Raw genomic sequence first — 15,954 nt, 5'->3', positions numbered from 1 at the left:
TCTCTGTACAGGTCATCTCAACACAACTCTGTCTCTGTACAGGTCATCTCAACACAAGTCTGTCTCTGTACAGGTCATCTCAACACAACTCTGTCTCTGTACAGGTCATCTCAACACAACTCTGTCTCTGTACAGGTCATCTCAACACAACTCTGTCTCTGTACAGGTCATCTCAACACAACTCTGTCTCTGTACAGGTCATCTCAACACAACTCTGTCTCTGTACAGGTCATCTCAACACAACTCTGTCTCTGTACAGGTCATCTCAACACAACTCTGTCTCTGTACAGGTCTGTACAGGTCATCTCAACACAACTCTGTCTCTGTACAGGTCATCTCAACACAACTCTGTCTCTGTACAGGTCATCTCAACACAACTCTGTCTCTGTACAGGTCATCTCAACACAACTCTGTCTCTGTACAGGTCATCTCAACACAACTCTGTCTCTGTACAGGTCATCTCAACACAACTCTGTCTCTGTACAGGTCATCTCAACACAACTCTGTCTCTGTACAGGTCATCTCAACACAACTCTGTCTCTGTACAGGTCATCTCAACACAACTCTGTCTCTGTACAGGTCATCTCAACACAACTCTGTCTCTGTACAGGTCATCTCAACACAACTCTGTCTCTGTACAGGTCATCTCAACACAACTCTGTCTCTGTACAGGTCATCTCAACACAAGTCTGTCTCTGTACAGGTCATCTCAACACAAGTCTGTCTCTGTACAGGTCATCTCAACACAACTCTGTCTCTGTACAGGTCATCTCAACACAACTCTGTCTCTGTACAGGTCATCTCAACACAACTCTGTCTCTGTACAGGTCATCTCAACACAACTCTGTCTCTGGTACAGGTCATCTCAACACAACTCTGTCTCTGTACAGGTCATCTCAACACAACTCTGTCTCTGTACAGGTCATCTCAACACAACTCTGTCTCTGTACAGGTCATCTCAACACAACTCTGTCTCTGTACAGGTCATCTCAACACAACTCTGTCTCTGTACAGGTCATCTCAACACAACTCTGTCTCTGTACAGGTCATCTCAACACAACTCTGTCTCTGTACAGGTCATCTCAACACAACTCTGTCTCTGTACAGGTCATCTCAACACAACTCTGTCTCTGTACAGGTCATCTCAACACAACTCTGTCTCTGTACAGGTCATCTCAACACAACTCTGTCTCTGTACAGGTCATCTCAACACAACTCTGTCTCTGTACAGGTCATCTCAACACAACTCTGTCTCTGTACAGGTCATCTCAACACAACTCTGTCTCTGTACAGGTCATCTCAACACAACTCTGTCTCTGTACAGGTCATCTCAACACAACTCTGTCTCTGTACAGGTCATCTCAACACAACTCTGTCTCTGTACAGGTCATCTCAACACAACTCTGTCTCTGTACAGGTCATCTCAACACAACTCTGTCTCTGTACAGGTCATCTCAACACAACTCTGTCTCTGTACAGGTCATCTCAACACAAGTCTGTCTCTGTACAGGTCATCTCAACACAAGTCTGTCTCTGTACAGGTCATCTCAACACAACTCTGTCTCTGTACAGGTCATCTCAACACAACTCTGTCTCTGTACAGGTCATCTCAACACAACTCTGTCTCTGTACAGGTCATCTCAACACAACTCTGTCTCTGTACAGGTCATCTCAACACAACTCTGTCTCTGTACAGGTCATCTCAACACAACTCTGTCTCTGTACAGGTCATCTCAACACAACTCTGTCTCTGTACAGGTCATCTCAACACAACTCTGTCTCTGTACAGGTCATCTCAACACAACTCTGTCTCTGTACAGGTCATCTCAACACAACTCTGCGCATGTGTGTGTTGATGAAAGAATGTTTGGTGGCAATGTTAGAATGTGTATGTTTATTTAGAATAAAATGTTTCACAAATACTTGATAAGACTTTGTTTTAGGGCCAAATATGTCAGACAGGACAATCGGTACAAGAGAAGACAGAACGTAGATGTGGTTTTGTTAAAGTTGTATGCTGACCGATTGGTTTCCACCTCTCCCCTCTCAGATCATCCCGTGCCAGTACCTGCTCCAGCCGGTGAGGAGCGAGGAGCGTCATATCTACGCTCAGCACCTCAAGTCCCTGGCCTTCTCAGTGTTCTCCCAGTGCAGGCGACCCCTCCCCAGATCCACCAACGTCAAGTCGCTGACTGGCTTCGGCCCCGGACTGGCCATCAACACCGCACTGAAGAGCCCAGAGGTAAACAAACATGACATGAGCCTAACTAACATTAACCCAACTTTAACTAAACTAACATTATGCAGCTCCTACACCAGGGGGGGGGGGGCATATCGGGTCCTAAGTGTCTGCTGGTTTGAATCATTGATTGGTTTAGAGCTGGGAAACCAGATGTGTGCGCTATGGGAAAACAATGATGAATGAAATGCCAGGGAAACTGTAAACCGGCAGACACTACCTCCCCTGAGGACCAGGATTGCCGATCCCTGTCATAGCCTGACCCTCCCCTCTGCTCCTCAGCCCTACTCTGGCCGTGTGTGGTGTGCCAGCAAGAGAACGATAGCAAGGGAGAGAGGAAAGGAGCACTGAGATGGAGAAAGTGTTACACTAACCCCCTTAGTCCTGGAACAAGACCAGGGGATCTTATAACCCTCTAACTTCTCTCCAGTTTTCTTTCCATTATCTGCTTGGCTAGCTTCCGTAGACCTCCCTAAGGGGTTCCAGACTACAGGTTTAGACAGGGAGAGGCCCCAGACTGCCACCCAATCCTATTTAACTTTCCCAGGCCAGCCAGCCACTACATTACATTTACCCTGTACACAGTGGAGTGGAGTGGGGACTAGAGTAGGAGCTGAGCTACTTAGCTAGCTGGATAAATGGTATCTCTGTAGTGGTAGAATGTTGGCTGTCGACTAACCAACCCAGTGACTCTTGTACATACAATGTCTTTCTAGTCCTAGAGTAGACAGACAGATATAGTCCTGGGTTGTGTTCTGTAGGGCACAATGTACCTAACTGTGTTGCAATGGTAAACAAAAACATATTCATCGTTATTGGACATAAGTAGGTAGCCGTCTCCCAGTAAAAACAAATATCCTTACTGAACATGACCCTCGTCTAAACCCTAACCTTTGACCCCTCTCTCTCTCTACCCAACAGAGACCAGAGTGTTTGCGGCTCTACACGCCTCCTTTCATCCTGGCACCCACCAAGGACAAGCAGACTGAGCTGGGGGAGACGTTCGGGGAGGCCTCTCAGAAGTACAACGTGCTGTTTGTGGGCTACTGCCTGTCCCACGACCAGCGCTGGCTCCTGGCCACCTGCACCGACCTGTACGGAGAGCTGCTGGAGACCTGCATCATCAGCATCGACGTGCCCAACAGGTGGGACCACATCATCCTCACCACTTCTACCACCATCTAGAGTCAGAAAACCTCAAGCAGACCATTGCAAATGTATTTTGCAGCTAGTATTTTTCTTTTGGAAAACAATGTTTGTTGTGGGTTGTTTCCAGGTAATGATGAAAACAATGTTTGTTGTGGGTTGTTTCCAGGTAATGATGAAAACAATGTCTGTTGTGGGTTGTTTCCAGGTAATGATGAAAACAATGTTTGTTGTGGGTTGTTTCCAGGTAATGATGAAAACAATGTTTGTTGTGGGTTGTTTCCAGGTAATGATGAAAACAATGTTTGTTGTGGGTTGTTTCCAGGTAATGATGAAAACAATGTTTGTTGTGGGTTGTTTCCAGGTAATGATGAAAACAATGTCTGTTGTGGGTTGTTTCCAGGTAATGATGAAAACAATGTTTGTTGTGGGTTGTTTCCAGGTAATGATGAAAACAATGTTTGTTGTGGGTTGTTTCCAGGTAATGATGAAAACAATGTCTGGTGTGGGTTGTTTCAGGTAATGATGAAAACAATGTTTGTTGTGGGTTGTTTCAGGTAATGATGAAAACAATGTTTGTTGTGGGTTGTTTCAGGTAATGATGAAAACAATGTTTGTTGTGGGTTGTTTCAGGTAATGATGAAAACAATGTTTGTTGTGGGTTGTTTCCAGGTAATGATGAAAACAATGTTTGTTGTGGGTTGTTTCCAGGTAATGATGAAAACAATGTTTGTTGTGGGTTGTTTCCAGGTAATGATGAAAACAATGTTTGTTGTGGGTTGTTTCCAGGTAATGATGAAAACAATGTTTGTTGTGGGTTGTTTCCAGGTAATGATGAAAACAATGTGTAGCTTTGAAGTATAGTGATTATTGCAAGATCAACAATCTACACGTTTCCTTCAACCTGGCAACTCCTTGGTGATTTGTAGTTATGAGTGTAGTGTTAAATGTTTTCAGTGTGACAGTATGCGGGTGTTTTGTTCTGACAGAGCGCGGAGGAAAAAAGGCTCTGCCCGGAGGTCGGGCCTGCAGAAGCTGTGGGATTGGTGCTTGGGGCTGGTGCAGATGACATCTGTGCCATGGAGGGTGGTGATAGGTCGCTTGGGCCGAATGGGACACGGCGAGTTGAGAGGTGAGGAGGACAACAGTCAACCAGCAGTTTAGAATCTAGCCCTCTATAATCTCAATGGGATACTTAGAATCTAGCCCTCTATAATCTCAATGGGGTATTTAGAATCTAGCCCTCTTTAATCTCAATGGGGTACTTTGAATCTAACCCTCTTTAATCTCAATGGGGTACTTAGAATCTAGCCCTCTTTAATCTCAATGGGGTACTTAGAATCTAGCCCTCTATAATCTCAATGGGGTACTTAGGATCTAGCCCTCTTTAATCTCAACGGGGTACTTAGAATCTAGCCCTCTATAATCTCAACGGGGTACTTAGGATCTAGCCCTCTATAATCTCAATGGGGTACTTAGAATCTAGCCCTCTATAATCTCAACGGGGTACTTAGAATCTAGCCCTCTATAATCTCAATGGGGTACTTAGAATCTAGCCCTCTATAATCTCAATGGGGTACTTAGGATCTAGCCCTCTATAATCTCAATGGGGTACTTAGGATCTAGCCCTCTATAATCTCAACGGGGTACTTAGAATCTAGCCCTCTATAATCTCAATGGGGTACTTAGGATCTAGCCCTCTATAATCTCAATGGGGTACTTAGAATCTAGCCCTCTATAATCTCAATGGGGTACTTAGGATCTAGCCCTCTATAATCTCAATGGGGTACTTAGAATCTAGCCCTCTATAATCTCAATGGGGTACTTTGCTGTTTTACACTCATCTTGTTTTACTCATGCTTTTCAATCTCCTCTATAAAAGATTATTGTTAGTCAAAGAATAGTGGTGTCCTCAGAGGTACTTTGCTATTTTACATTTATCTTGTCTTACTCATTGAATAATTATTCTCTTTCTTCCCTCTCTCCCTCCTTTCCAGACTGGAGTATTCTGCTGAGCAGGAGGAACCTGCAGTCTCTAAGTCGCCGTCTCAAGGAGATGTGTCGTATGTGTGGCATCTCTGCCTCCGACACTCCCAGCATCCTTAGCGCCTGTCTGGTCGCCATGGAGCCACAGTGCTCTTTTGTCATCATGCCAGGTACTATGTCCTCCTGCCTGCCTGGGTGTGTGTGTGTGTGTGTGTGTGTGTGTGTGTGTGTGTGTGTGTGTGTGTGTGTGTGTGTGTGTGTGTGTGTGTGTGTGTGTGTGTGTGTGTACTTGCATCTGATGGATGGTGGCAGCCTGTTATAATGCATGTCGCTCCTTGTCGTTATCAGATTGATAGTTTTGAGGACACTGCTTCTCTCAGTCATAAACCACTAGTTCTCAGGCTCCATTGATTTCTGTGTGATGTGATGGAGCTCTAGATCAATGGGTTTATTTTGGGGAGTGATTGGCATGGACCATTGACACTGTCAGTGTATAATATGAGTCTGTATATGAGGAGGGGCTGGACGGGTCCCTCCACACCGGTGGTTTTGGTGACTTAGCTTTGACCCAGACATTGTGGGTTGTACTCAACAGATAATCATTATAATCTGTGACTAGAGTGCTGGGCTAATTAATAATGGCCAGTTGGAAGATGGTTGCTTTTATTGGCACCACTTACATTTTTGCTGCATCAATTAAATGGTGTTACTAATGAATTCACAGATTAATGGATGATAGCTATAGCAGATGTCAACAGTTATAATTTGTGTGTATACTGTCTGCATTCAATGTAGATTCAATGAAGATGAACGTACTGTATTATTACCCTGTCCCCTCTCTCTCTCCAGACTCTGTGTCTACAGGCTCAGTGTTCGGCCGCAGCACCACTCTGAACATGCAGACGTCCCAGCTGAGTACTCCCCAGGACACGTCCTGCACACACATCCTGGTGTTCCCCACTTCAGCCTTCGTCCAGGTGGCCAGCTCCAACTACACTACTGACACCAACATAGACATCGCCTTCAACCCTATCCCCGGTGAGTCACAATGCTTTTCCCTCTGGCCTCACCTCTCAACTCTCACCTTTGACCTCAATTCATCCGTTTTTTTGGAAGGCTTCTACTGCAACTTGTGCTGTCTTATCTCTCTTGAAAATAATTGATTGAGTCCATTGGAAATAGTTTTTTGCGCTATTCAAGTTCTCAACTCTGTCTTGTTTTTGCTTCATATGGATCCCCATCTCTCCATTTTACCTCAGAGTATATTAAAAATAGTCACTGTCCTCTTCTCTTCCCTTCTGTCTAGATGGGTCGGACGCCATCGGGATCTTTGACCTGCTGGATCAGGAGAACGAGCTGGTGGACCCTGACATCATCAACATCCTGCCCTCCTCGCCCACCACCTCACCCGTACACTCCCCCGGCGGCCACTACCACCAGGGGGGAGACGGCAGCAAGGTAGGCCCACCACAACACATCTCATCTGTGTAGAGACTCTAGTAGTTGTACAGACTTTATAGAAGCAAATAAATAACCTACATTTAAGATTAACACAAAGTAATTTATACTGAACAAAAATATAAATGCAACATGTAAAGTGTTGGTCCCATGTTTCATGAGCTGAAATAAAAGATCCCAGAAATGTTCCATAAGCACAAAAAGCTTATTTCTCTAAAAATCTTGTGCACAAATTTGTTTACATCCCTGTTAGTTAGCGTTTCTCCTTTGCCAAGATAATCCACACACCTGACCGGTGTGGCATTTCAAGAATCTGATTGAACAGCGCGATCATTACACAGATGCATCCTGTGCTGGGGACAATAAAAGGCCACTCTAAAATGTGCAGTTTTGTCATACAATACAATGTCACAGATGTCTCAAGTTTTGAGGAAGCGTGCAATTGGCATGCTGACTACAGAATGTCCACCAGAGCTGTTGACAGATAAATTAATGTTCATTTCTCTACCATAAGCTGCCTCCAACGTCGTTTTAGAAAATTTAGCAAAAAGTCCAACTGGCCTCTCAACTGGAGACCACCGTGTAACCACTCCAGCCCAGGACCTCCACATCCGGCTTCTTCACCTGCAGGACTGTCTGAGACCAGCAACCTGGACGGCTGATGAAACTGTGGGTTTGCACAAACGGTCAGAAATTAGTCTCAGGGAAGCTCATCTGCGTGCTCGTCATCCTCACCAGTGTCTTGACCTGACTACAGTTTGGCATCGTAATCAACTAAAGTGGGAAAATGCTAATCTTCGATGGCCACTGGCATGCTGGAGACGTGTGCTCTTCACAGATGAATCCCAGTTTCAACTGTACTGGCCCTCGTGTGGGAGAGCAGTTTTCTGATGTCAACATTGTGAACAGAGTGCCCCATGGTGGCGGTGGGGTTATGGTATGGGCAGGCATAAGCTACAGACAACAAACACAATTTAATTGTATCTATGGTAATTTGAATGCACAGAGATACCGTGACAAGATCCTAAGGACCATTGTCATGTCATTGTCATTGTCATGCCATTCATCTGCCGCCATCACCTCATGTTTCAGCATGATAATGCACCGCTTATCATGTTTCAGGTAAGACCCAAATGCAGACTGTGTTGAAGTAACAATGTTTATTACAGCAACAGGGGCGGGCAAACAACAGGTCAAGGCAGGCGGTGGTCGATAATCCAGAGTAGTGGGGCAAAGGTACAGGATGGCAGGCAGGCTCAGGTTCAGGGTCAGGCAGAGTGGTCAGGCAGGCGGGCTCAGAGTCAGGACAGGCAAGGGTCAAAACCAGGAGCGAGAGAAAAAGAGAGACTGGGAAAAGCAGGAGCTGAGACAAAACCCTGGTTGATTTGACAAACAAGACGAACTGGCACAGACAAACAGAGAACACAGGTCTAAGTACCCAGGGGATAATGGGGAAGATGGGCGACACCTGGAGGGGGTGACACTGTCTCCTGTCGCAAGGATCTGTACACAATTCCTGGAAGCAGAAAATATCCCAGTTTTTCCATGGCCTGCATACTCAGACATATCACACATTGAGCATGTGTGGGATGCGCTGGATCGATGTGTACGACTGCATGTTCCAGTTCCTGCCAATATCTAGCAACTTCGCACAGCCATTGAAAAGGAGTGGGACAACATTCCACAGGCCACAATCAACAGCCTGATTAACTCAATGCGAAGGAGATGTGTTGCCCTGCATGAGGCAAATGGGGGTCACAACAAATACTGACTGTTTTTCTGATCCACGCCCCTACTTTTTTTAAAAGGTATCTGTGACCAACATATCTGTATTCCCAGTCATGTAAAATCCATAGATTAAGGCCTATTGAATTTATTTAAATTGACTGGTTTCCTTATATGAACTCGAACTCATGAATTGTTGCATGTTGCGTTTATATTTTTGTTCAGTGTAGTAAAGTTGATTTGGCTTGGGATAAATGGCTGGATTGATAATGCTAGTGTTACTTAGTATTGATGAGTTGATCTGTTTTGTATGGAAAAGCAATAGCCTTGTACAGTGTACATCAGGGCTATTCAACTATATTATTTTGGGGGCCAGATGTAAAAAAGGTTAATTGCAGGGAGGTCAGACATTTTCCACATGCGATTATTCTGTATAAAACTGCAACGCACAACCACCAATAAATAACTTTTCCTAAAATGAAATGTTGCCAGAAGTAATTAGGAAAGTGGAGGCCAGGCCGCTCAACCAACGTGAATCGAGATGCAACCAAAAGATGTGATGGTCATTGTAAAGGAAAAGGTGCAACGCTCGCTGATAATTGTTTTTGTTTTCTTTAAGCAACTATTAAACACTTCTTAAGAATAATTAGGTCATTTTAAAATCATCTAAAAACGAAGCATCTCAATAAATAACACAAGTATGTGGACACCTGCTCGGCATTAATATGAAGTTTGTCCCATTTTTGCTGCTATAACAGCCTCCACTCTTGGAACATTGCTGAGGGGCTTACATCCATTCAGCCACAAGAGCATTAGTGAGGTCGGGCACTGATGTTGGGTGATTAGGCCTGGCTCGCAGTAGGCTTTCTAATGGATCCCTAATGTTTTCTATGGGATTGAGGTCAGGGCTCTGTACAGGCCAGTCAAGTTCTTCCACACTGATCTCGATCTCAACAAACCATTTCTGTATGGACTTCGCTTTGTCAATTGTCATGCTGAAACAGTAAAGGGCCTTTCCCAAACTGTTGCCACAAAGTTGGAAGCACAGAATTGTCTAGAATGTAATTGTATGCTGTAGCGTTAAGATTTCCCTTTACTGGAACTAAGGGGATGAGCCTGAACCATGAAAAACAGCCCCAGACCATTATGCCTCCTCCACCATACTTTACAGTTGACACTATGTATTTGGCCAGGTAGCCCAGATTTGTCCATCGGAGTGCCAGATGGTGAAGCGTGATTCATCACTCCAGAGAACGCGTTTCCACTGCTCCAGTGTTCAGTGGTGGCGAGCTTTACAAATCAAATCAAAATGTATTTGTCACATGCACCGTGAAATGCTTACTTACAAGCCCTTAACCAACATTTGCAGTTCAAGAAATAGTTAAAATATTTACTAAATAAACTAAAGTTTTAAAAAATCAATCAATGGGTAACACAAGAAATCTATATAACAATAACAAGGCTATATACAGGGGTACCGGTACCGAGTCAATGTGCGGGGATACAGGTTCATCGAGGTAATTTGTAAAGTGACTATGCATAGATAATAAACAGTGAGTAGCAGCAGTGTAAAAACAAAGGGGGGGGGGGTCAATGTAAATAGTCCGGGTGGCCATTTGATTAGTTGTTCAGCAGTCTTATGGCTTGGGGGTAGAAGATGTTAATGAGCCTTTTGGTCCTAGACTTGGCACTCTGGTACCGCTTGGCCAGATGCCGAAAAGTTGAAATACCAGGTGGTAACTGTTGAACTTTTTGAGGATCTGGGGACCCATATGTTGAGGATCAGCATGGCAGATATGTTTGTTGCCTAACCTTACCACCTGGGGGCAGCCTGTCAGGAAGTCCAGGATCCAGTTGCAGAGAGAGGTGTTTAGTCCCAGGGCCTTAGGTTAGTGATGACCTTTGTGGGCACTATGGTGTTGAACGCTGAGCTGTCGTCAATGAACAGCATTCTCACATAGGTGTTCCTTTTGTCCAGGTGGGAAAGGGGAGTGTGGAGTACGATTGAGATTGGGTAATCTGTGGATCTGTTGGGGCAGTATGAGAATTGGAGTGGGTCTAGGGTTTCCGGCATGATGGTGTTGATGTGAGCCATGATCATCTTTTCAAATCCTTTCATGGCTACCGATGTGAGTGCTTCGGGGCGGTAATCATTTTGGCAGGTTACCTTCGCTATCTTGGGCACAGGGCCTATGGTGGTCTGTTTGAAACATGTAGGTATTACAGACTTGGCCAGGGAGAGGTTGAAATGTCAGTGAAGACACCTGCCAGTTGGTCAGCGCATGCTTTGCGTACACATCCTGGTAATCCGTCTGGCCCAGTGGCTTTGTGAATGTTGACCTGTTTAAAGGTCTTGCTCACATTGGCTATGGAGAGCTTGATCACACAGTTGTCCGGAACAGCTGGTGCTCTCATGCATGCTTCAGTGTTGCTTGCCTCAAAGCGAGCATAAAAGGCATTTAGTTCGTCTAGTAGGCTCACGTCACTGGGCAGCTCGCAGCTGGTTTTCCCTTTGCAGTCCATAATAGTTTTCAAGCCCTGCCACATCCGACGAGAATCAGAGCCGTTGTAGTAGGATTCAATCTTAGTCCTGTATTGAAACTTTGCCTGTTTGATGGTTTGTCTGAGGGCATAGCAGGATTTCTTATAAGAGTCCGGATTAGTGTCCCACTCCTTGAATGCGGAAGCTCTAGCCTTTAGCTTGGTGCTGATGTTGCCTGTAATCCATGGCTTCTGGTTGGGACATGTACGTATGGTCACTGTGGGGACGACGTAGTCGATGTACTTATTGATGAAGCCGATGACTGAGGTGGTATACTCCTCAATGCCGTTGGATGAATCCCGGGAAAATATTCCAGTCTGTGCTAGCAAAACAGTCCTGTAGCTTAGCATTTGCGTCATCTCACCACTTCTGTATTGAGGAAGTCACTGGTACTTCCTGCTTTAGAATTTGTTTGTAAGCAGAAATCAGGAGGAAAGAATTAAGTTCATATTTTCCAAATGGAGGACGATGGAGAGCTTTGTATGTGTCTCTGTGTGGAGTAAAGGTGGTAGGTTTGCCTGCATTAAAGTCCCCGGCCACTAGGCGCTCCGTTTCTGGATGAGCATTTTCTTGTTTGCTTATGGCCTTATAGAGTTGGTTGAGTGCAGTTTTAGTGCCAGCAGTTTGTGGTGGTAAATAGACGGCTACGAATAATATAGATGTAAACTCTCTTGGTAGATAGTGTGGTCGACAGCTTATCATAAGGTACTCTAACCTCAAAAACTTGAGACTTCTTTAATATTAGACTTCACGCACCAGCAGTTATTGACAAATAGAGTTACAGAAGTTACAAAGAGTTTTAAAAATGCGAGAAAAAAAACTAACAAAATAGCAAAGTTGGTTAGAAACATGTAAAACGACAGCCATCCCCTCCGCGCCAGCCATCACACTCCAGCTGACAATTGGCATTCCGCATGGTGAATTTAGGCTTATATGCGGTTGCTCGGCCATGGAAACTAATTTCGTGAAGCTAACAGACTTGTTGGAGAGGTGGCATCCTATCACGTTGAAAGTCACTGAGCTCTTCAGTACAGGCCATTCTACTGCCAATGTTTGTCTATGGAGATTGCATGACTGTGTGCTCAGTTTTATACACCTGTCAGCAACGGGTGTGGCTGAAATAGCCAAATCCACTCATTTGAATGTGTGTCCAGAAGATTGTAGTAAATGTCATATCAGGTAATGCCAAATTCCAGTCTAAAGGAAGTATATTTGGAATTCATTCCCCTCAGTCTATCAAGGCACAAGGTGAGACCCAAATGCAGACACAGGAGGCTAGAGTCTTTCAATGTTTATTAATCCAAAGGGGTAGGCAGGAGAATGGTTGTGGACAGGCAAAAAGGTCAAACCCAGATCAGAGTCCAGGAGGTACAGAGTGGCAGACGGGGTCAGGCAGGCAGAATGGTCAGACAGGCGGGTACAAAGTCCAGAAACAGGCAAGGGTCAAAACTGGGAGGACTAGAAAAAGGAGAATGCAAAAAGCAGGAGAATGGGAAAACCGCTGGTTGACTTGGAAACATACAAGACGAACTGGCCCAGAGAGACAGGAAACACAGGGATTAATACACTGGGGAAAACAAGTGACACCTGGAGGGGGTGGAGACAATAACGAGGACAGGTGAAACAGATCAGCGCGTGACACAGTCATTCGGTGTGTTTTTGTCACACTCTCTTCTAAGGAGTCCTTGTGGGTATCAGAGAGGGAAACAGAAGTCACTTATGAGTTCTGTAGAGTCGTAGCTTTCAGGAAAGTAGTCATAATATTTTAGTTTAAACTGTTCAAATGCTTGAGCCAAATTCATATGAAGAAAATATTATCAACATGCCATATAGGCGCTAAAAGCCGATAGAAACCACACTAGACAACCACCATAGTTATTGTCATCTTGGCACTGAACATCAGATTTTGGCAGGGATTGTTTTCTAGATTTGATTAATGTTCCGAATTTTTCAAAGGGCCAGTGTAAACGAATAAACGGTACGGATCTAGCCTGTGGTCCACCAGTTGTATAGCCCTGTTGTACATTATAACAAGCCAGAGACTAACTCCTCCTCCCTTCCAGGGCCAGAGTACGGATCGGATGGAATCCCATGATGAAGCTCCTAACATCCTGCAGCAGCCCCTGGCCCTGGGCTACTTTGTGTCCACAGCTAAAGCCGGCGCACTGCCTGACTGGTTCTGGTCAGCCTGCCCTCAAGCTCAGAACCAGTGTCCTCTTTTCCTCAAGGTATACCTGTCAGACAACCTCTGCCAGCCCTCACTCCTGCGTTATTATATGTATTCTGATTTTATGCTAGCTAGCTTGAAGTACTTATTAATGGTCCTTTTTTAAAGGATTGTTTTCTACTGATAGGAGTTGACAGACTAAAGCTTGCAGTTGGCATATCAAACACTGAGTTAATTGAAACATCCTTTTCTTTAGACCTGTATTAATATTCACGTGCTCAGAATATCAGCGATTGACTGACATTTGCTCAGGTATTACTGTGTGAATGGCTTAACTAGGCCTGTCCCTGACTCCCTGTGTGTGTTGTATTGTCGATGCTCAGGCCTCTCTGCACCTCCACGTGTCTTCAGTGCAATCAGATGAACTGCTGCACAGCAAACACTCCCATCCCCTTGACTCCAATCAGACCTCGGACGTACTCAGGTAAACACACACCCACACACACTCTGCAGTCACACACACAATCTGCAGCCACACACACAATCTGCAGCCACACATACTACACTCTGGTCACACATGCACTCTGTAGTCTCATGGTAAATCTCATCCACAGCTCAGCCATTGAAGATATAAAAAAAATTCCTAGCCTGTCTGTGTATCTAATGTGCTTATGAAAGAGAGAGTGAAGTCCACTTCACTTCCACTTGATCTCAAGGTTTTTGCTCTCTTTAAGAAGTGTTCATTGTGAATAGCACGTGTTTTTATCTCTCCTCTGCCTCCTCCTCTCTCCTCTTCCTCCCGCTCTTCTCTCTCCTCCCCCCTTCAGATTTGTGCTGGAGCAGTACAATGCCCTCTCTTGGCTGACGTGTGACCCCGCAACGCAGGACCGGCGCTCCTGTCTGCCCATCCACTTTGTGGTGCTCAACCAGATGTACAACTTCATCATGAACATGTTGTAACAAATAGCCTGAGGGGGAGTAGGAGAAGAGGGGGGGACACGCCTAAGGAAATTCCAACCTGACAGGCTGATGCTGGACTGCAGTGTTGGACTTCACTATGCGTTGTGTGGATCTAGATCTGAATAGGAGATCAGAGGGCTTCCGGATTGAAGAAAGCCCTCAGCCATAACAACGGGCAATAGAAACGGCTCAGTCTGCTCCTGCCACTGTGACACACACAAGAAGATGAAGAAGGAAGAGGAGGAGGAAGAAAAAGAGGGAGATTTCTGGAACGGGTTATGCTAATAACAGGAACAAGAGAAAAAGAAAGATCCATAGTCAGATAGTCCTTTTGGAAAACGTCTGTAAAATATTGGAAGAAAAGGGACATTTCAGTGAACAAAAACTCGAGAATGGATCCTTGGTTTTAAGACCCGAAATATTCACTTTTTTCCTTTGGATGAAATGTTATCCAAATGAAATGCCTGCATCTATCTTATTTATTATTAAGTTTTTAATTGTATAATTTGTCTTATTTCTAAAACTCTTTTATTTATTTATATATATATATATATAAAATATAGAAGGTTTATATCTCCTTCCTGCTTTTTAAGCAACTTGTCTAAGATATATGTAATAATCTTAATTAAAAAACAAACAAACACCCAGAAAAATGAAATAAAGTTGCAGTAGGTTGCTTTTAGAGTATTATTTTTTGTATTGGGGACAGAATATTTGTATTGTCACGATGTGCAGAAGAAGTAGATTGGAGAATTATGTCCATGCCTTTGTGCGTGGAGGATTTACAGCTAAGCTGTAGCAGCAGAGGACTTGTACAGCAATGAAGTTCACTGTGTTCAAATAAAGAGGTACATTGTCGTATATAGTATTTTATACCACACATTTAGACACACAAACCAAACGGCAATATATATATATATATATATATATATAGATAATTATATATGAATGCCATGCCAGCGATGGGTGGTGCGGCTTCTGTTCTAGGAATAAAGTGTGTCAACTCAATTTTACATGTGCTTGTGTGTTGGGGTTCTTGCTTATTGGGTGAGTGATTGTGATGTGCAACTATTTGACAAGGACGCCAATAGTGGAGTGTAAGAAAACTATTGGCTTCTCTTGGATGTAGCTGACCTCACGTTTGACCCCTGTCTGGTGACAGATCTTGATGGAGAACGAAAAAAGAATAGAGCAAGAATGGTTCCTTTCAGATTCAGCACATCCCTCTATATCTCTTCTTATCCATACAAATCACAATTTGCTCTTGAGGTTTTGCTTTTTGGCACCATTTCTGAGTGGTAACAGATTCATTTGGACTAGAGGTCGACCAATTATGATTTTTCAACGCCGATACCGATTATTGTATTGTATGACCAAACAAGCCGATATCGGCCGATTTAAAAAATATATTTAAAAAATGTATTTGTAATAATGACAATTACAACAATACTGAATGAACACTTATTTTAACTTGATTTAATAAAATCAATAAAATCAATTTAGCCTCAAGTAGATAATGAAACATGTTCAATTTGGTTTAAATAATGCAAAAACAAAGTGTTGGAGAAGAACGTAAAAGTGCAATATGTGCCATGTAAGAAAGCTAACGTTTCAGTTCCTTGCTCAGAACATAAGAACATATGAAAGCTGGTGGTTCCTTTTAACATGAGCCTTCAATATTCCCAGGTAAGAAGTTTTAGGTTGTAGTTATTATAGGACTATTTCCCTCTA

General features: G+C 44.0%; 1 protein-coding gene across 2 annotated transcripts in view; it reads left to right on the top strand.

Annotated features, from left to right (window-relative positions):
- LOC112228588 (mediator of RNA polymerase II transcription subunit 13-like) overlaps positions 1–15,236 on the top strand; it is a 148,927-nt gene extending 133,691 nt beyond the window's left edge. For both annotated transcript variants that reach the window (XM_042309659.1, XM_042309658.1), the window contains exons 22-30: positions 2,051–2,242; positions 3,161–3,384; positions 4,375–4,517; positions 5,383–5,541; positions 6,221–6,409; positions 6,678–6,829; positions 13,160–13,324; positions 13,647–13,747; positions 14,091–15,236. In XM_042309659.1, coding sequence (XP_042165593.1) covers positions 2,051–2,242; positions 3,161–3,384; positions 4,375–4,517; positions 5,383–5,541; positions 6,221–6,409; positions 6,678–6,829; positions 13,160–13,324; positions 13,647–13,747; positions 14,091–14,223 — 1,458 coding nt within the window. In that variant the 3' untranslated portion in view covers positions 14,224–15,236. The remainder of the gene's footprint in view (positions 1–2,050; positions 2,243–3,160; positions 3,385–4,374; positions 4,518–5,382; positions 5,542–6,220; positions 6,410–6,677; positions 6,830–13,159; positions 13,325–13,646; positions 13,748–14,090) is intronic.
- Positions 15,237–15,954: the final 718 nt, after the last annotated feature.

This window comes from Oncorhynchus tshawytscha, linkage group LG30 (assembly GCF_018296145.1).
Source record: "Oncorhynchus tshawytscha isolate Ot180627B linkage group LG30, Otsh_v2.0, whole genome shotgun sequence".
In the NCBI taxonomy this organism is placed as follows: domain Eukaryota; kingdom Metazoa; phylum Chordata; class Actinopteri; order Salmoniformes; family Salmonidae; genus Oncorhynchus; species Oncorhynchus tshawytscha.
The sequence above is the reverse complement of the archived record's forward strand: the minus strand, read 5'-3'. Positions and strand labels throughout refer to the sequence as shown.